We start from the raw sequence: 20,890 nt of genomic DNA on the forward strand, positions 1-20,890 counted from the left end.
ATTTTTAATGGTTTTATTGTATATAAACATATTCAGAAAATACTGAAATTTTTAAGATTTGAAAACAATATTTTTCACTTGTTAGCAAGTGTTTTATTTGTTCAGTGTTGTCTGGACCAGCAGTTCTTAAAGTGTAGTCTATAAGCCCTTGGGGATCCACAAGACCCTTTCCAGGAGAAAGATGGGGAGGGGAAGGACCTATAAACAATTTTCAAATAGTAGTAAGATATCTGTCTTTTTCACTGTGTTGACATTTGTGCTTACGGTGTAAAAACAATGGTGGGTACAACTGCTGATACCTTAGTATAAACCAAGGCAGTGGTGCAGCAGTACTCAGTGTGTTTCTCACTGCCAGGCACTTGCATGGTGAACTTTAATTCAGAGTTCAGTTGTTGGGCTGGGTGCGGTGGCTAACGCCTGTAATCCCAGCACTTTGGGAGGCCGAGGTGGGCGGATCACAAGGTCAGCAGATCGAGACCATATTGGCTAACATGGTGAAACCCTGTCTCTACTAAATATACAAAAGAAATTAGCCGGGCGTAGTGGCAGGCGCCTGTGGTCCCTGCTACTCAGGAGGCTGAGACAGGAGAATGTCCTGAACCCAGGAGGCGGAGCTTGCAGTGAGCCGAGATCAAGCCACTGTACTCCAGCCTGGGCGACAGAGTGAGACTCCTCTCAAAAAAAAGAAAAAAAAAAAGAAAATGTGGCACATATACACCATGGAATACTATGCAGCTATAAAAGGATGAGTTCATGTCCTTTGCAGGGACATGGATGAAGCTGGAAACCATCCTTCTCAGCAAACTATCACAAGGACAGAAAACCAAACACTGCGTGTTTTCACTCATAGGTGGGAACTGAACAATGTTGAACACTTGGACACAGGGTGGGGAACATCACACACTAGGGCCTGTCGGGGGGTGGGGGACTGGAGGAGGGATAGCATTAGGAGAAATACCTAATGTAAATGATGAGTCGATGGTGCAGCAAACCAACATGGCACATGTATACCTATGCATATCAAACCTGGACGTTGTACACATGTACCCTAGAACTTAAAGTATAATAAAAAAATTAAAAATGGAAAAAAAAACAACAAAACAACAAAAAAAGTTCAGTTGTTGTTGTACATATTAGGTTGGTGCAAAAGTAGTTGCGGTTTTTTCCATTAAAAGTAAAATAATATTAATTGCATTAAATTACTCAACACTTTAGTACATGTCTTTTTTGTATTCTTAGTGGTGAAATGTGAAGTACATTTAAAACAGTTCTGCTGCACACCAGAGTAAGCTGTCTCTAGGAAAAGCACTTGTGTGATATTTGGAGTTGTGAATTGAACTCGACTTTTTAAATTTTTTTTAATAAAACATCATTTTTACTTAAAAGAACAATTAACAGGCAAACTGTGATTAATCAGACTAAACCATTTGACATACATTTACTTGAAAATGAACAAAATGGGCTTGCCACTTCAAATAAAACAAGTTATAATATGTATTGTCCATAAAACATTTGGGCTTTCAAATGAAAATTAGAATTTTGTAGAACTTATTCAGTCATCCTTCAGTGTCCATGGGGGATTGGTTTTAGGACCCCTGTGGATACCAAAACCTAAGGATGCAAGTTCCCAACATACAATGGCATAGTATTTGCACATAGTCTACACACATCCTCCTGGATCCTTAAATAATCTCTAGATTACTTATAATACCTAACACAATGTAAATACTGATATTACATGTTGTTATACTAGATTGGGTTTGTTGTTTAGAGATGGGGTAATGCTGGTGAGGCTGGACTCCTGGGCCCAAACAATTTGACCACCTCAGACTCTGGGGCAGCTTAGACCACAGGCATGTGCACTGCACTTGGCTGTTTTTTTGTTTTTGTTTTAATTCATATTATTTTTGCAATTCCTTGGATAAAGAAGCTTTCACATCTGCAGATTCAACCCACAAGTGTATGAAAAGTATTGTATGTGCTATTGAGAGCTTGACATCCTTCCAAAATGCACAGCCTTTTCTAAAAAGATAAGCATGATATTAACAAATGGGATTTTTATATGACATAATGCATTTATCAGTATTTGGAAGACCTGCGTAACTCCACAAACTAATATACCAGAATGACCAATGTATGATCTTACCAATGGATCTTAATTTAACAAGGTATGAAAGTTTCACTGATATGACTTCTGAGTCCAAATTGTAAATAATATTTGAGAAACTACCACTTGCTCAGTTGGGGTGTAGTATCAAAGAAAAATATCCACAATTATCTGAAAATACCCTCCCATTTCCAGCTACATATCTGAGGCTGGATTTTCACCAAATACTATAACCAAAACGACAAACGGCAATATACTCAATTTAGAAGCAGATAAGAGAATCCATCTCTTTTTTAATTAACCCAGATATTAAAGAAATATGAAAAATGTTAAACAGTGCCCTTCTTACCACCATTTTTTTTGCTAGGGAGGATAGTTATTTTTCACAAAAATATGTTGTTTATTATTTCTATTTTTAATTAATCAATATATATTTTCTAATTTCTCAGTTTTCATTTCCAAAACGGTAAATATCAATAGATATAACCTATACAATCAGAAGCCTTTTGTATTTCTTAATAATTTTTAAGAGTGCAGATGCATCCCGGGCAGGGTGCAGTGGCTCATGCCTGTAATTCCAGCACTTTGGGAGGCTGAGGCAGGTGGATCACCTGAGGTTGGGAGTTTGAGACCATCCTGACCAACGTGGAGAAACCCCATTTCTACTAAAAATACAAAATTAGCCTGGTGTGGTGGTGTGCACCTGTAATCCCAGCTACTCAGGAGGCTGAGGCAGGAGAATCACTTGAACCCAGGCGGCAGAAGTTGCAGTGAGCCGAGATCATACCATTGCACTCCAGCCTGGGCAACAAGAGCGAAACTCCATCTCAAAAAAAAAAAAAAAAAAAAAAAGGAATGTACATGGATCCTGAGAACAAAAACGTTTGAGAATGATTAATGTAAGCAAATTTTACTTATGTAGGATACCCAGTTTAGTTCACAGATCTTTCTATAAACCAATGGAAGCAGGTGTGTGTGGCAAATACAAGCCATGGATTGAATTGAGGTTATACATGTTGCGATATAAAGTTACTATTATTTCAAACATATTTTCACATGTAACTTTCCACAGAGGCAATTGGTTTTATGCAATGAGGTTGGAAAAATTACTGCTGCACAGTAACACTCTTAAATAGTGTAAGACTTAAGTAAAACTTATTGAATCAACATTTAGACACCAAAGAATTATTTTGCTTATTTAGTACCTTTTAAGTGATATGATTAGTTTTGGCTGCCAAACTTTTATGACTAGTAAATATTATTATTTTTGTGTCAAGTGCAGATTGTTTTATTGTAGAATAGCTGTAGCAATTTAGTAAAGTCAAAGTTCTTAGATAAAAGGGGTACTGAACAGCAGAATTGATTTATTGCATGTGAAATCTTATCTAAAGTAGTTGATTCTTCTCCTTTTTATCAGGTACTTGACTTTTTAGTAGTAGCTGATAAGCAAGTATAGAGATAATAATTTTATGAGAAAAATGAGTTCTGATTCCATCATTTATACTAGGGCCATGGTTCTCTATTTTCTGTGTTATTATCATTATTGCTTTAGAAATAGTAAAAAGCGGCCGGACATGGTAGCTAATGCCTGTAATCCGAGCACTTTGGGAGGCCGAGGTGGGCAGATCACGAGGTCAGGAGATCGAGACCATCCTGGCTAACACAGTGAAACCCCGTCTCTACTAAAACATATATATATATACACAAAAGAATTAGCCGTGCGTGGTGGCGGGCGTCTGTAGTCCCAGCTACTCGGGAGGCTGAGGCAGGAGAATGGTGTGAACCTGGGAGGCGGAGCTTGCAGTGAGCCAAAAGCACGCCACTGCACTCCAGCCTGGGCGACAGAGCGAGACTCCATCTCAAAAAAAAAAAAAAAAAAAAGGAAAGAAATAGTAAAAAGCATCTATTTAAATGAGACTTGTGTTGTAGAATTGGGACTATATGTACAAATCACATGTGCCCTGGCTTAGTCATTGAGTGTTGGCAGACTATATGTTTATATATTTTAACTTGACTTCTGAAAATTTAACATTAAAAAGGTTTTATTTAAAATTATGTTCTTTTCAAAAGAAGATATGCATGTAGCCAAAAAGCATATGAAAAAAAAAAGCTCAATATCACTGATCATTGGAAAAATGCAAATCAAAAACGACAGTGAGATACCATCTCATACCAGTCAGAATGGCTATTATTAAAACAGTCAAAAAGTCAAAAAATAACAGATACTGGCGAGGTTGTGGAGAAAAGGGAACGTTTATACACTGCTGTTGGGAGTGTAAATTAGTTCAGACATTGTGGAAAGCAGTATGACAATTCCTCAAAGAGCTAAAAACAGAACTACCATTCGACTTACCAACCCCATTACTGAGTTTGTATCCAAAGGAATATAAATTCTTCTACCATAAAGACACAAGCACATGAACATTCATTGCAGCACTATTCACAATAGAAAAAACATGGAATCAACCTGCATACCTATCAGTGACACATTAGATAAATAAAATATGGTACATATACAGCATGGAATACTACGCATCCATAAAAAAGAATGATGTCATGTCTTTTGCGGGAACATGGATGGAGCTGGAGGCCATCATCCTTAGCAAACTAACGAAGGGACAGAAAACCAAATACCTCATGTTCTCACTTATAAATGGGAGCTAAATGGCGAGAACTCATGGACACAAAGAGAGGAACAACAGACATTAGGGCCTGCTTGAGGGTAGACGTTTGGAGAAGAGAGAGGATCAGAAAAAATAACTAATAGGGGTTAGGCTGAGTACCTGAGTGATGAAATGTGTATAACAAACCCCCATGACATGAATTTACCTGTGTAACAAACCTGTACTTGTAACCCTGAACTAAAATAAGAGTTAAAAAAAGTAATAAAAACATAAAATTATGTTGAGAATATTTCAGCTAGATTTATAGTTCAGACTGATAGTTATTACAAATGAGGTTTAACAAATTCTTATTTATAGTAAGTCTCCAGAAAACCTGAAGGTAATTGTGAATGGATAGGATAATTCTATCCATTTAGGAGAATTCTAAACCTCTGCTCTTTAAATAAGATCAAAAGAGGATTTCTGCCAATCCTTGCCCATAGGAAATTTTTGAGGCAATTCAAATTGCAAACAAGCCTGATAAGAATCCAATATATATCTATAAAATATGAATAGGAAGGCTCTCAGTAAAGGAGAGATCGTAAGCCTTGTAACAAAAAGTTGGAAAGTTATGGGACAGAGAATGGCCTTTTCATATATTGTGTAGAGCTAAATCCTGATAGAATGTGTCACCCGTTTTCTCTACTCCACACATGTAGTTTTCATTAGTCTCGGTGTTCACGAGACAGCCTGTAAATATGAAGTGGAAATTGGGCACAGGAAATGGGTAAAATGCTTTGCATACCTTTAAATATAGGTTTTCAGTGTTCTGAAGCCTTTCCTTAGCAGACCTTTGATTTTCTAAGGTCTATAATTTAACTCCACTATTCTTTTTTCCTGGAATTCCATTCTTCTTCTTGCCCTCTATTCTTTTATACCTCTCAGTAGCTTGAGATTAAAATCCTGCTCTTTTACGTCATATGTGTAAGGCTAGAACAGTTTATCTAGTTTTTTAGTTTTAGGAATGCTATTTTGAGAATTTTTTACTTATGTGGGAAATAAAATAGATTTTCCAAAGTTACATATTTTGGGAACATTGTTGCCATTCTCTTTCCTTTTTGGCATTTGGCAATCTAGAAAGGTTAGAATTAATCAGGGTAATTTTTTGGAAAATGTAATGAAGAGTCAAGTGAATGGATATTTAGAAAGCGCAAGGTATGTGAGGAGGACGTATTATGGTAACTCGCCAAACTTGGAAAATATCATTCAAATCTCTAAGACCAAGAATAGTGACTGAAGACTCAGCCTTCTATAAAACAGAAACACTTAAACCGGGATGCTTCTTTGACTGGAGCCAGATCCAGGAATGGTAGTAAATAAGGATTTTGTTCTGTGAGCAATAATGTTGACCTTTAACTAGGAAATAAACCCCGAGCCCAGAACCAAAGCACCCTGCTTTCTTGATGGACAGGGTATTGAGAGAAACCTTTGCTATTGACCGGTGTCCTATGACTAAAGGAGAACATCAGAGAATATTGACCAAGTGTTTACACTTTGAAATTTCTACTTGTCTAAGGCAAGATTGAGAGTCATGTGAATACTTGAATATAAAATTACAAGATAAAATAAATAGTACTTGTAGTGGTTTGCAGTATAGGCATTTTAAATTGAATCACACAGATTATTTACCAAAAGGTGGCTAAAAGACATATATGTCAAGTAAATTAAAAGAGAACATCTGTGAACAGAAATTCAAGTGTTTATTTCAATTCAAGAAAATATAATTCAATATCTTTCATTTACCAAGACTGCACTAGAAGAGGAATAATAAATTTTCATTTCATATAAGTTATATGCCAGAATTAGATATTTGGAATGGCTGTTTCCCTCCCAGCTATCTTGAGTCACTGAAGCAGAAACTCACTTGTACAGAAACATGGAGGTAAGTAGCTTTCCTGAGGGCCATATTCCAACTCTTGAATTGTTTCTTTGGACTTTGTCTTCTTCTTTAAACGAACTCTAAATCCTTACATCTTTAAAAAGAGATGATTAAGGGCAGTTTTTGTAATATAACAACTTTCTTACTCTGATGATAGGAATGCTATTGTTACTAAACCAAGGGGTCATCTGTCCTGTTAGAAGTTTTCTGTATAGGTTAGAGTTAAATAACTACCCAAAAATATAATTTAAGTATTTAAAAGTCTGTTTATTTCTACCTCCAGATAGATACTTAAATGAGAACAAACATATGTCTTAAAATTAGTATTAATTCTGGTAGACTAAATAATGGTCCCCCTAAGATACCTACATCCTAATCACCAGAACCTGTGAATGTAATCTTACTTGGAAAAAAAAGACTCTAAAGATGTGATTAAATTAAGGATTTTGAAATAAGGGGATTACCCGGATTTATTTGAGCAGGCCCAAAATGTAATCACAAATGTCCTTATAAGAGAGAGGCAGAGAGATTCGAAAACAGAAGAAAAAAGGTGACATGATAATGGAAAGTGAGATGTGATTCGGGGCCACTAGCCAAGAAAGCAAATTCTTTTCCCGGAGCCTCCAGAAGGAACTAGCTCTGCTAACCTCTTGATTTTAGCCCCATAAGATTTCTTACTGACTTCTGATCTTTGGAACTGTAAGACAACACATTTGTATTCATTGGCACCACTTAGTTTGTGGTAGTTGTTACAGCTGCATCAGCAAAATCATACCATAATGTTCAACAAAATGGCACTAGGCCACTTTCATAAAGATTTTACCTTTTTTTCCTTCCACCTTTAATTTTCTAGAAAGAGGAATTAGATGACATGATCTTCCACAAATGCAAACATCTGGAAAATTATTTATTGTTACAATCAGTTTTTACACTTTTGACCTTAATTACATATACCAGAAAATGGCCCAAAAATGTATAACTGTGACCCATCATAAATTAATCACATGGCCTCTGTTATTCCATGTTGCAGAATCTGTTGTTTATTCATAAGAACATTGTTCTTATGAAAAAGTGAGTTACTTCTATTATGCATACTATTCAAAATTTTTATATGATAATGAGCGGTCCTCATCCAATTATAAGAGATTAAATACTGTCAAGTTGTCAGCCCATAAATCTACTGCATTCAAATGTTGTACTTTTAATAACTAAAGTACCTTTAAAATGAGAGGTAAGCCTGGGGCTTCCATAAATACAAGTTTTATTTTAAAATTTTTCTTCCAATTTATTATCTTCACTCTGGCAATAACTTGGAAAAAATTCTGAGGCAGACACTTTAGTGTAGAGAAAATTTGCTAGTCATAACATATAAAAAACAACACTGTAATTCCTATTCCTTTCACTCAATATTTAACCTTAAACAAGTCATTGTCTTTGAAATAAAGAATTTAGATTAGGTGATCTTGAAAGTCCCTTCAGATACCACATTCTGCAATTCTGTAAATGTTCATAGTAATGATATTTAATTTATAGGAATTATGACAGTATTTGGCACTAAAATATAAATTGGTCTAAATTTTTCCTTTTTTAAATTATAATGCTTATTGTTTATAAACATTTTAGTTCTTTTTTAAATTGCAAAGTTGCAATGCATTTTAAACCAATATTTTAGAATACATGAATTTTAAATTTTAATTCTTAGGTAATTCTATGGAAATAAAGCACAGATATCAAATTTACAATTAACAATGATTTTTGTACTAACTATAGATTGAAGGTAGACATTTTCTGTGGAAATTCTGGGGCTACAAGTATTTTCATAGCTTTCTTAGGGAAAAAGAAAGATATGCCAATTAGACCACTGAGAACCTTGGCAAATCAGACTACTTCTTGAAGAAATAGTCATCCCCTTTACGGAAGGCACACAAATAATATTAGAAAAGTCTTGAGATCAGTGATAAGAAAGCAATTTAAACAGCTGTTGCATTCCAGAAAATGCTTGTTTGACACACTTTCAGGAAAGGGAAGTAGATAAAAGAAACACTACTATCAAGAAGCACACGTATCTAGTGTTTACAAAAGCTTCTCCAGAATCATTCCAGTTAGTTTAAAAACAAACCCTCAGATAAGCGAGCATTCCAAATCCAGTGGGAAAAAAAATGTTACACCTATGTTTTAAAAAGCTGTAAGAGGCTCCAAATTACTTACTTCAAGAAGTAGCAATTTCTGTTGGCAAGATGCATGAAAAGTGTTAGCCTCATGGGAATCCATTTGTGACAACAGAGCAGAAAGCGGCCCCTGCTCTGACAATAAAAAAGTGACAGATAATATAGAAGTAATCAATCTGAAAGGTATAGAATATTTAAACCATGAAATGCCTAAAAAGCCATAAGCGAGATCTTAAAATCAATATAGGATGCTACTGAAAGTCAGAGTAAAGACTCAAGAATAGGAATGTTATACTGGTCACAGAAAGGTTTTGTGTTAAGGTCAACAGCAAGGAGATAAAATAACTATGTCTATGTATTTTTTTTAACACCACATTATTGTGAGATTGTTTTTTATAAAAGAGAAAAATTGTGCTGATGTTTTATAATATTAAAAGTGACTTCAAAGATATTTAATATTTTCTGACATTTTGGTCTGTATTAGTATCATTCCAAACTATTTCATGAGAACAAAACCATATTAGTTCATTTAAAAGAAGAAGGGTTACAGAAAGCATAGAACCTAGTAACTGCTTAGGTCTGGGAAGACTTAACTGATTTTATCAGCACTTCACTTAAAATAGTCCTAAATGCAAGCAATGTAATTGCTTGTATCTAGGAAACTAAGAGGCAGTAAATCACATTTCAATGTGTATGACTGGAAAGTCAAAGGCAGAAGTATTTCTAGGTTTAGTTTGGAAGATCAATCACAGATATTAAAAATGTATCAGAGAGGAAAGAAATAATGCTGTATTCTGGTATTCCTTGAAACATTTTTTTAATTCATCCAGTTATCAGAAAATTGGGAATAATGAAAGGAGCATTTCTAGACATGTTTAAAACCAAAGAAAGTACTTAGCCATCGTATTGATTTACTGAACCCACTTAAAAAATTATACGTAGACTGTTCTGAATCTATTGTATGTTGGATACAAAGTTTTAACCTATCTCCCTCCTTTCTAAGATAAATGTAGAGATAAAATGGTAACAGTATTTCCTGGAATTAGATTTTATGAGCCAAGACTAATTATTTTGCCAACTGAATACCAGGCATTTCTATAGGAGCAGGAAAACTGGAAACCTTGTTTAGCTTATTTCTGTCTCTGGTACATCTGTTAGCAAGATCAGAAACTCCTGTAGTGGAAATCTTTTCCATCCCTCTCCCCACAACTCCAGCTCTTGCCAAAATCTGTCTATTTTAATTACAGCATCTGAAACAATTCACTACTTTTATTTTTTTCTTTTCTTTCTTTCTTTTTTTTTTTTTTTTTTTTTTTTTTTTTTTTTTTTTTTTGAGAGGGAGAGTTAGGAAGCAAAAATGCTAGGGGAAATGGAGAAAATAAGAGTTCTTGTTAAGGAAGAATTGGCTATAAGTTTGCTTTGGGACAGCCCAGAAGTGTGATGCAGAATTAAAATCACAAATAGGTTAGTGAGCAATACTTCTTTCCTTTTACAATGCCTATAATTTTTGCTACCTGGGAGGTTTTTTTGTTTGTTTGTTTGTTTGTTTCCTTTATGGATTATATTTCCACATATATTTCAGATTTTTAAAAGAAAACGTTTTCAGCAGGGCGCGGTGGCTCACACCTGTAATCCCAGCACTTTGGAAGGCCGAGGTGGGCTAATCACGAAGTCAGGGGTTTGAGACCAGCCTGGCTGACATCGTGAAATCTCATCTCTACTAAAAATACAAAAAATTAGCTGGGCGTGGTGGTGGGCGCATGTAATCCCAGCTACTCGGGTGTAGTTATCTTTTGGATAACTACACCCGATAACTACAGTAACCTGCTTTTTTTTTTTAACTAAAGATTTCTCTTGAAATATTCTGACCATTTTTAAGTAAAACTTCCTCATTTTCAATAGGGGTAGCCCCTGATAACATTCAGTTTGTACATACAATTAAGTATGAATCATCAACTTTTTCAGTCATTCAACCACCATGAAAAACCCCCAGTAATGGAGGACTTTATGCTTCTGTATCATTTCCATGTCTGGGTCTGCTAGTATGTGTTCCTGGCTCTAATGCAAACATTAGCTATGTCCTGTCTCCATCTCTACTTTTCTTCCACTATACAGATCATCCTCTCTTTAAGCTCTTATAAGAGAAGTCAACCATCAAGTAGCTCCCAAGAAGTGTTTGACAAAAAATTGCCTGAGATATCTAATATTCGAGATAATTAATTTTAAAAACGAGATATTTGTAACTGATATTTTTCTTTTTCTTTTTTTTTTTTTTTTAAATTAGACCACCAGAAAGTAATGCACCTGAGATTTTCATGATTACTCTCTATTTTTAATTTGATTAATTCCTACTCTGATTTTCCTCATTCTACTTTTGGATACATTTCTTTGTCTAGCTTCTTAAAGTAAAAATTTAGATAACTGATTTTAAACCTTGCTTCTCCTAATAAAAGCAAATATGTTATAAGGTGTTATCTAAGCATAGCTTTAGGTATATCACACATCTTTTAATATTTTCATCTTTTAATTTTCATTCTAACCTAAATGTTCAAATTTCCCATGCAGTTTCTTTTTTTTAATCCATGAGATATTTAGAAATGTGTTCTTTAATTCACAAATATTTAAGGATTTTCTAGATATCTTAGTGTCGTTGGTTTACAATGAAGTCTATGTTGGTCACAGAACATACATTGTACAAATTCATTTTTGTAATTTACTAGAGCTTATATTATAATTTATTGTCTAGGTGAGGTTCTTTTGCATTAGAAAATGATATATATTCTGCACTTGTTAGACACAAAATCTATAATGTCAATATGTTAAGATAATTGTTCTTTTCTACAACTTCTGTAAACTTAGTGATTTTTTTGGTATTCTATCAATTACTGAATGAGAGGTGTTAAAATCTCCCACTATGATTATAGATTTGTTTAGTTCTGTTGGCTTTTGCTTCATGTATTTTGAAGCTTTGTTAGATATTTATACGTATTTATGATTGTTGTATCTTTTTAACCAATTGACCCTTTATAAAATGACCTTTAACACTCATAGTACTCCATGTCTTAATGCATGTTTTGTCTGATATTGTAGAAACACACTGACTTCTTTACACTGACATCTGCATGGTACGTGGTGTACCCTGAATCCTTTTACTTTGTCTCTCTGTATCTTTATATATAAAGTTCATCTCATATAGGTGACATGCAGTTGATTTTGTAATTAGTAAAACTCTACTTTTAATTGGAGTATTTACTTCATTTGCATTATTTTTTATCATATATATACATGATAATATGTTTTATTATACATATACATGATTGTATGTTTAATTCCATATTTTTATTGTTGTTCTTTACTAAAATTTCTATTTTCACTCATTATTTCCATCTCTTTCGTTATTCTTTGACTGTATTTATAACAGCTGCTTTAAAGCCCTTCTCTGAAATTTCACTACCCTAGATCATCTTGGAGTCAATGTCCATTGACTAAATTTTATCTTGTCTATCAGTCAGAATTTGTGATAATTTTGGACATTATACCGACTCCAGACACTCTTATTTTTCTCTGAAGTCTGTTGATTTTTGTTCTGACTGCTAGGTGTCTTCCAAAAAAAGCTGGATCAATAAGAATCTCTCTCCCTGCAGTCTCCTTCTTTTAAGAACCTCCTCTAGTTTCTGCCTACTTTTGGTCACTCTCCAGTGCCTTCATATATTTGGTATTCATATTGTGTGCACAGATTGTAATTTCAATCTACAGGAAGCTACTATGTGATTACCAGAAACTGAACTCATTTCCATTATATTTTAAGGTTTTTCTATGAAATTATAGTTTCATAAAGACACAAAATTTTTAAAATATTATAAGTTGAATAGTAAACCAATATTATGTCTTTTCTCATTATATATAGTGATACAAAATCATTGCTGATAATCTAAAAAGTAGACAAAAAAAGAGAGCAGTGAAATCATCTTTCTATGTAATTTTTATATATGCATACCATATACGTATATTATTTACAAATTTTGTATAATACTGGATATATTATTTTCCATTTTTCTCTGTTTACTTATATTTTAAATTACCCTATCCTTATGGCATCACTCTTCAAAACTATAATTTTATTGAAGAACATTTACTGTATAAATATGTGATGTTTGCTTGTTTCTAATTCTTATATTTTTATATGACTTCTAAATTGTTTTGTTCTTATGAAACGCTGTGATGAAATTCTTTGTAATACCTGTTATGCTATTTTTGTAATTACTATGGGAGAGAACTCAAGGTTCAAAATGTTTACATCTTTGCAGTTATTGGTAAGTATTTGGCCAGAGCTTTTCAAAGAAATAAGTATAGCCATAATATATAAGATACATAGATATAAACATACATATAAGATATGAGAGACATAAGAGATGTAAGTTTAGAAAGAGATTGTTTCCCTAGGTATTTGTTGCTTCAATGCTTTGCCTGTTTTCAATTTTAATTTTCTATTTTCCAAAATACAGTAGTTACATAAGTTAAAACATTAAACTCCGAGATCAGGAGCCCTCTGCCTCACTCTTTCATAATCCTTCTTGGTCCTCCTTAGAGGCAGCTACTACAAAATGTTTAATGTCATATTTCAAATAACAGCTTTCTACTGCACACTCTTGGCATTTCTTACTGCATTAAGTTAATATATGTAATGTATAATATATGTAATATATATGTAATTGTCACTCACAACTGATTTAAAGCATGTAGCATGAAAATTTTCCATTTCTTATGTAATTCTGTTTCCCTGGAGTTAGTAATTGCCTCTTTGTGTTTCTTTGCCTGTTTTTTTTTTTTCCACACAAGTCTAAAACTACTTCATTTCTGCTTGTGTTTTTTTCTTTGACAATGCCTTCCTGTAGTCTCTTTTCTGCTCCCGTCTGACTTGTTGCTCATTTTTGCTGCTCAGCTACTCTTTCGTGTGTAACTTTCAAAGTATGCCAAGGCATTCTCTTTGCTACTTCATAGCGCTGGATCAACTGCTTCCTGGAACCAACTATATCTTCTTTTTTCTGCCTGGAGGTGTACATTCTCCCGAGGCCTCCTGAGAAAAGATGAGGGTATAGCAGTTCACTTTTGCTGTGTAGCAGTCCACTCCAAAACTTAATGACTAAAAACAACTTAGTTCAATTATGTGGAGTCAGCTGTTGAGGTTCTTGTGGTCTGGCTAGCTTGGCTGATTCGGATGGGCAAGTTTAGGATGGCCTCCTTCACGTATTTGAGACTTCAGCTGTATGGCTGAGATGGTTGTGGCCCCATTCCCTTGCATGATCTCTTATCCTTGGAGTCTAGACTTGGTTTCTTCCTGGTGATCTCTGGGTTTCCAGTGGCACAAGAGGTCAAGCCCCAGTGCACAGCCACTTTTTGAGTCTCTCTGCTTGTGTCATGCTTGCTAATGTTTCATTATTCAAAGCAAGTCACATGCTTAAGCCCAGATTCAAGGGATAGGAGAAACTGCAAAATATTATGACCATTTTTGTAATGATTCCCACTTTGCATATTTGAAAATGATTTTGGTTTACATTTCATCTTGACTGGTAATGCCCTGGGTGTAGAGTTCTAGAATAGTGAGCATTTGCTCTCACAGTTTTAGGCCTTTATTTTCTGGTTTCTATTTGTTGCCTAGCCACTAAAAATTCAGATGTCATCCCAGCTACTGATCATTGTATATACTTATCTCTTCACTCCTTTCCTCCTTCTCCTCTCCAAAAACTTTAAGATCTTCCCATTACTCCTAGTGTTGTGAAATTGCTTTTGGCCTGGATCTATTTTCAATAATTGTGTTGAATGTTGGGTGGATATTGCAAATCTTGAGATACACACTCTTAGTTTGGAGACATCTTCTTGTATTTTATACATAATTTATTTTTAATCTGCTCTCTATCCCTTTTACTTTTTCCAGTGTCAAGTAACTTACAACTCTGATGGTAAAAAGTACTTAAATAATATTTGAAGACTGTGGATATGTATTTTTTTTCAGGTGCTCACTACCACACCCACCTAATTTTTTACTATTTTTCCAGAATCAATTTATTTACTTATTTTTAATTGCTATTTATATTTCAATAGTTTATGGGATACAGGTGGTATTTTGTTACATGGATAAGTTCTTTAGTGGTGATTTCTGAGATTTTGGTGCTCCAAAATCACCCAGGTAGTGTACACTGTACTCAATACGTAGTCTTTTATCTCTCACCCTCTTCCAGCCTCCCCCTCCAAGTCCCCAAAGTTCATTATATCATGCTTATGACTTTGCATCCTCATAGCTTAGCTCCCACTTATGTGAGAACATACAATATTTGATTTTCCATTTCTGAGTTACTTCACTTAGAATAATGGCCTCCAACTCCATCCAAGTTGCTGCAAAAGACATTATTTCATTCCTATTTATGCCTGAGTAGTATTCTGTGGTGTATATATACTACATTTTTAATCCACTTGTTGGTTGATAGGCACTTAGCTCGGTTCCATATCTTTACAATTGCGAAATGTGCTGCTATAAACCATCCGTGTGCATATGTCTTTTTCGTCAGTCTTCTTTTTCTTTGGGTAGATACCCAGTAGTGCTGGATTGAATGGAGTTCCTTAAATATTCTCCATACTGTTTTCCATAGTGGTTGTACTAGTTTACATTCTCACCAGCAGTATAAAAGTGTTCTCTTTTCACCATATCCACACCAACATCTCATGATGTTGAACTTTTTTTTCATGTTTGTTGGCTGTTTGCATATCTTCTTTTCATAATTGGCTATTCAGGTCCTTTGACCACTTTTTGATGAGATTTTTTTTCTTGCTAATTTATTTGTGTTCCTTGTAGATGCCAGATATTAGTCTTTTCTTGGACTCATAGTTTGCTAATATTTTCTCCCACAAGGTTGTCTGTTTATTCTATTGATTATATATTTTACTGTGCAGAAGCTTTTTAGTGTAATTAGGTCCCATTTATTTATTTTTGTTCTTGTTGCATTTGTTTTTGCAGTCCTAGTCATGAAATATTTGCCCAAATTAATGCCTGGGATAGTTTTTCAGTGTTATTGTCTAGAATTTTTATAGTTTCAGGTCTTAGATTTAAATCTTTGATCCATCTTGAGTTGATTTTTGTATAAGGTGGGAGATGGGGATCCAGTTTTATTCTTCTACATGTGGCCTCCCAGTTTTCCCAGCACCATATATTGAATAGGGTGTCCTATCCCTGATCTATGTTTTTTACACTTTGTCAAAGATCAGTTAGCTGTAAGTATTCTGCTTTATTTCTAGGTTCTCTATACTTTTCCATTGATCTACATGCTTATTTTTATGCCGGTGCCATGCTGTTTTGGTACTACAGCCCCGTAGTATAATTTGAAGTCAGGTAATGTGATGTCTTCAGATTTGTTCTTTTGGCTTTGTATTGCTTTAGCTATGTAGGCTATGTTTTGGTTCCATAAGAATTTTGGAATTGTTTTTTCTAGTTCTGTGAAGAATGATAGGTATATATTTTTGACTGTTAATCTTCACTATAGAATGTTTAATGAGAACAAGCCATGTTATTGTGAGAATGTTCAAATACATAGTGTTTAATTTTCTTGGTTTGGTCAATTCTTTAGAATAATTCAATCTGCTACATGTTTGTGGGGAGTAGGGGAAGGGAGATTGTATAATGGAATGTTAATAGGTGGAGGAGGGAAGGAAGATGGAGAGCTCATTATATAGCATATGGCCCTTCACTTATTTCTCTATTTTCAGTGTGGCTCTCTGTTTTCACTATGACAACTTTGCCTGGTGTCTGAGGCAAAGGTCAGAGTATCTCTGATAGTATTGGTAGATGACAAATTTCTAAAATTGCGCTGAAGAGAACTAGCTTTCCTATTGCGTGGATACGGAAAGGCTTCTAGGACCTTCAGAGTTTCTTTTGAAAATTCCTAATACTCTTGTTTTTTGTTCACATAGCTCCACATTCTGAGATGGGTGGTACCTTCACCTTTAGAGCATTTCTGGAATTTAGGGTACAGATTGCCTCTGTTCTTAATCTCTTCACTGCTAAAGCTAGTTAGTAGCTTCCAAGTCAGTTAGTATTTAACCATTTGCTTTCTGGCTTCCACAGTGTGTGGATTTTTCTCATAGAGTATTACAATGTCCACTATAGATCCAAGGGAAGATTTCCTGTGTCTGGGAATCCAAGTTGTTTTCATCTTGGTAATTCTTCAACCCAACAGGAGGCCTACACAGTTAGTTTGACAGGAGAAGGAAGCATACGGATGGCATACTAGCTCTTAAATATTTTAGCCTAGGAGTTATACACATCATTTCTGCTTACAGCAAATTGGCCAGAAACAGACACATGGCTCCCAGCAAGGGGGCTGAGAATAACCCATGCAGGGGTTGGGGTGAGGGGACCACACCTGGATATTCACTGACAAACAATTGTCACTGTCATGGTTGACCCCTCTGGTTACAAAAATGTTTTCTTGCTCCCTTATTGTGACATGCCCCAATAAAAACCACCTAAGTCTCACAAAGTCACTGCCTTAAGCTCAAAGTCCAAGTTTCTGGATATTATACTATAATCTCTAGATTCATACAGATGAAATAAGAAGACAAGGTATCTGCATATCCTCAGTTTCATGACACCTAGTGTTTAATTGTGGAAATGGGATAGAATAAAAGCAAAAATACATTCCAGAAGGGGAAAAAATGGGAGATATCCAGCCGAATTCATAGGAATTCTAAGATCTTGAAATCTTGCTGGGCAGACATTGCAAAGATTCTCCAAGCCTTCAGAATGGTAGAAATCAGCTATCAGATAAGGCCTAATGTGCTCTCTGGGATTAGTGTTGTGTCCACTGTTCTTTATGGCTTTGGGAGTTTCTTCTGGTTTTCAGGATGTTCCATAGCCATGTCTGAAGAGGCTGTTGTGGAATATGCCAGAATCAGGGTTGCACAGCTTTCTTAATTAAGGTCTTGCCAGTGGAAAGTTGGGAGTTCAACGACTGTAAGGCTCAAATAATCACAAAACTTGACGGATAATTTTTCAGAGTGAGTCTTAAAAACACATTAGACTTTCCATCTGTTGTTACTGGTCAGTTTATTTGGTGAACTCATACCCAGATGTCAGTATGAGCCATTCTCTAGATCTTTATTTCTTTGTTCTCATATCTTATGCTTCTCTATATTTAAGGAGAGCTATCTGGAGGGTGTCATACTAGAGACAGAAAGTCTCTTTTGTTTGACTATTTCCCTGAAGCACTTTCACTAATGATAGTTTATTGATTGATTGATTGATACAGGGTCTCACTCTGTCACCCAGGCTGGAGTGCAGTGGCATGAATATTGGCTCACTGCAGCCTCGACCTTCTGGGTTCAAGTGATCCTCTGCCTCAGCCTCCAAGTAGCTTCCCACATGCCACCATGTCCTGCTAAATTTTAAAAATTTTTTCGCAGAAACAGGGTCTGCCTATGTTGCCCAAGCTGGTCTCAAACTCCTGAGCTCCAGCAGTCGTCCTGCCTTGGCTCCCAAGTGATAGGTTTTAAAATATGCAAAGAAGCCACTCTGAATCTGATCTTTGCCATAAAAGCTATTTTAAGAGGATTTGTCTCTCAATGACTTTTTCAATTTTATCTCTCACTTTTTCCCAAACTTCTGCTTCCAGACTGAGATATTCTTTGCTGAATCATCTTTCTTGTAATACTTTGCCAAACACAGCTAGTAGTAACCAACACACCCTTTTAAGTTTCCAGTTTCCAGTGTTTCGAATTCATTGCTCACATGATTGGCACTGCAACTTATTGCAGGCAATAGCATTATCAGATATCAGTATCAGATACTGCTGTTGATCTTTATTATAAGTTATCGTGAGCTTTCTAGCCTATACTAGGCTGCTCATCAAATGCCATATAATTAAATTTAGATTTTTTAGTTTTTAGTTTGTTTTTACCAGACTTATCTACTTCTTATATCAATCAATAGTGTTAATCAGGATAGATTAGGTTGTGCTTCCAGTAACATTTCCCAGATCTCCAGGATGTAAGACTATATCTTTTGATTTCTAATCCACAGAAGTCCACTGTTTTTTCTGTGACTGTCCAGGGAAGTTCGCTTTCACACAGTAACATCTTCTGGTTCCACCATCACAACTGAAGCCCTTCATGGTCTCCTTGACAGTAGAAGAGAAAGCTGAAGGGTCACACACCATCCATTTAGTGTCTTGGCCTCAAATTGATTTATGTGTATTCTGTTCATGACCCATTTGTGCAGAACTATTCTCAGGGCCCTTCCTAATTGCAGTGGGGCTGAGAAATGTATGTGAGCCTATGGATATTTGGTAAGCAACCCTGTCTCCCATTAATGCAATTATAATTTTTAAAACTTTGCAAAATTCTGAGTCAATATTGTGCTTTATGATGAACTAGATAACATTTCAAGTGTACTATACCCAATAAATCATACTTAAAATTGAAGAGGACAAGGATATTCTTAGCAAGAGGACTATAACAAGTTGGGAAATTAGTGGAGATATTGTATAAACATGAATGTTCCTGTCCAGAGCCTGGAAAATAGCAAAAATTCAAAGTCTTTTTTAAAACAAAAATACAAGGTGTTTGAGAAAAAAATGAATAACCCCAATTTGAAAAGAAGGTTTATAAATGGAGTCATGAGAAATATTTTTTGATTAGTAGAAAGGAACCAGGTGGCAGAGACTGTGAAACAGTGAAACAGACTAATTCAAACTAATTCTTGAAATAATTAGTCCAAACCTTTTAAAAAGTATTTTAAATCAAGAATGGTTAGATGTCTGGAAATTAAGCTCATGATTATCAGATATAAAACTGCAAATCTTGACCATCAAAATAAGGAGATTCTTTGAACACTAGGAGGAAGACTATGGATGCTGGTTAGAGAGAAATAATGCATACACATTATTTTAAATATATTTGCCTAGTCCTTGTGTTATCAATAAATTACTAATAGCCTTCAAAAGAAATTTCATAGGAAGTGATAAGAAAATGGTAATCTTGGTCAATAGACCACCAGGTGATTCATGGCACTGTTATTCTAGGAAAAATACTGCTCCTTTATTGAGTTCTAATTTTCTTCCTTGAGTCTTTTCATTACATTTCTTCAGGCGTTATTTTTATTCTGCTGACTTTTCTGTTATTTAGACATTTTAAAGCCGAATATGATTTTAGATTTGATTTTGTCCTGAAATTACTTCTACAATTATTTCCTTCAGCCTTTTCAACATTAGAAATTTGGCAGCATAACTGGAAGTAGCGCATAAGGAACTGAGATTATGAAGGGAGCAAAGCTTATAGTTTAGGGGCTGCTGTGGTCAGTCACTTCATTCTGTTCCTCTTCCGGACATGACAATAGGCTTGAAAAAAGAGAAACTCGCCTATTCATTGAATCAAGCTGCTTCTGCTAGCACTATAATCTTATAATATCTTTAACACTTGTTTTATAATTTGTAAAGAGCTTAATATTAAAGTATGACCCATTATAATGTTGCTGACATTTCAATGTCACAATATTAAAATACTGTGCCACTTAAGAATAAATCCTAGAAGGAGCAGGCATGTAAAATAGGACAAATTTAAGGAAAGCAAAAATAAAATCACAAATGACATCTAGTGAAAAAACCTTGAAAGGGAATTGTCTTTAATTAGTTCACAGTTGGAGGTGGTTCATACTGCTTATTTTAGTTAAGTCTTTCATTTGAGGAGAAACAAGCTATTTAACTTTCAGGATGCTTGCGGGTAGTTGGAGAGCAACTTGAATCCTCTATCTTATTGAATAAAACTCTGCCCTCAATATAGTATAATTTTGATAGGGAAGAATATCATCTACAAAATATAATCTATTGGGATTTGTCACACATTAAAATAAAAACTCAAAGGTGGTGCAGTAAAGCAAATTTATAGCATGTTCCCGAGTCTGTGTAGGAGTCATTGATATTTATTTTAATCAGTAAAATTGGCTCAGAAGCATTTCTAAGTAGGTATCCTTTCTACTGAGCCCTAATACAAGATCTAAGCTTATGGCAAAAAGAATCCTCTGGTTTAC

General features: G+C 34.9%; 1 protein-coding gene across 12 annotated transcripts in view; it reads left to right on the forward strand.

Moving 5' to 3' along the window:
• Positions 1-20,890, forward strand: part of LOC105498394 (coiled-coil domain containing 178) — a 506,590-nt gene that overhangs the window by 258,549 nt on the left and 227,151 nt on the right. The window contains exon 23 of one of the 12 annotated variants that reach the window (XM_071085485.1): positions 18,887-19,025. The exons of the other annotated variants lie outside the window; for them this stretch is intronic. Coding sequence (XP_070941586.1) covers positions 18,887-18,967 — 81 coding nt within the window. The 3' untranslated portion in view covers positions 18,968-19,025. Of the gene's footprint in view, positions 1-18,886; positions 19,026-20,890 lie in introns of those variants that run through there. 12 annotated transcript variants of the gene reach the window in all.

The sequence above is a fragment of the Macaca nemestrina genome, chromosome 19 (assembly GCF_043159975.1).
Source record: "Macaca nemestrina isolate mMacNem1 chromosome 19, mMacNem.hap1, whole genome shotgun sequence".
Classification (NCBI taxonomy): Eukaryota; Metazoa; Chordata; class Mammalia; order Primates; family Cercopithecidae; genus Macaca; species Macaca nemestrina.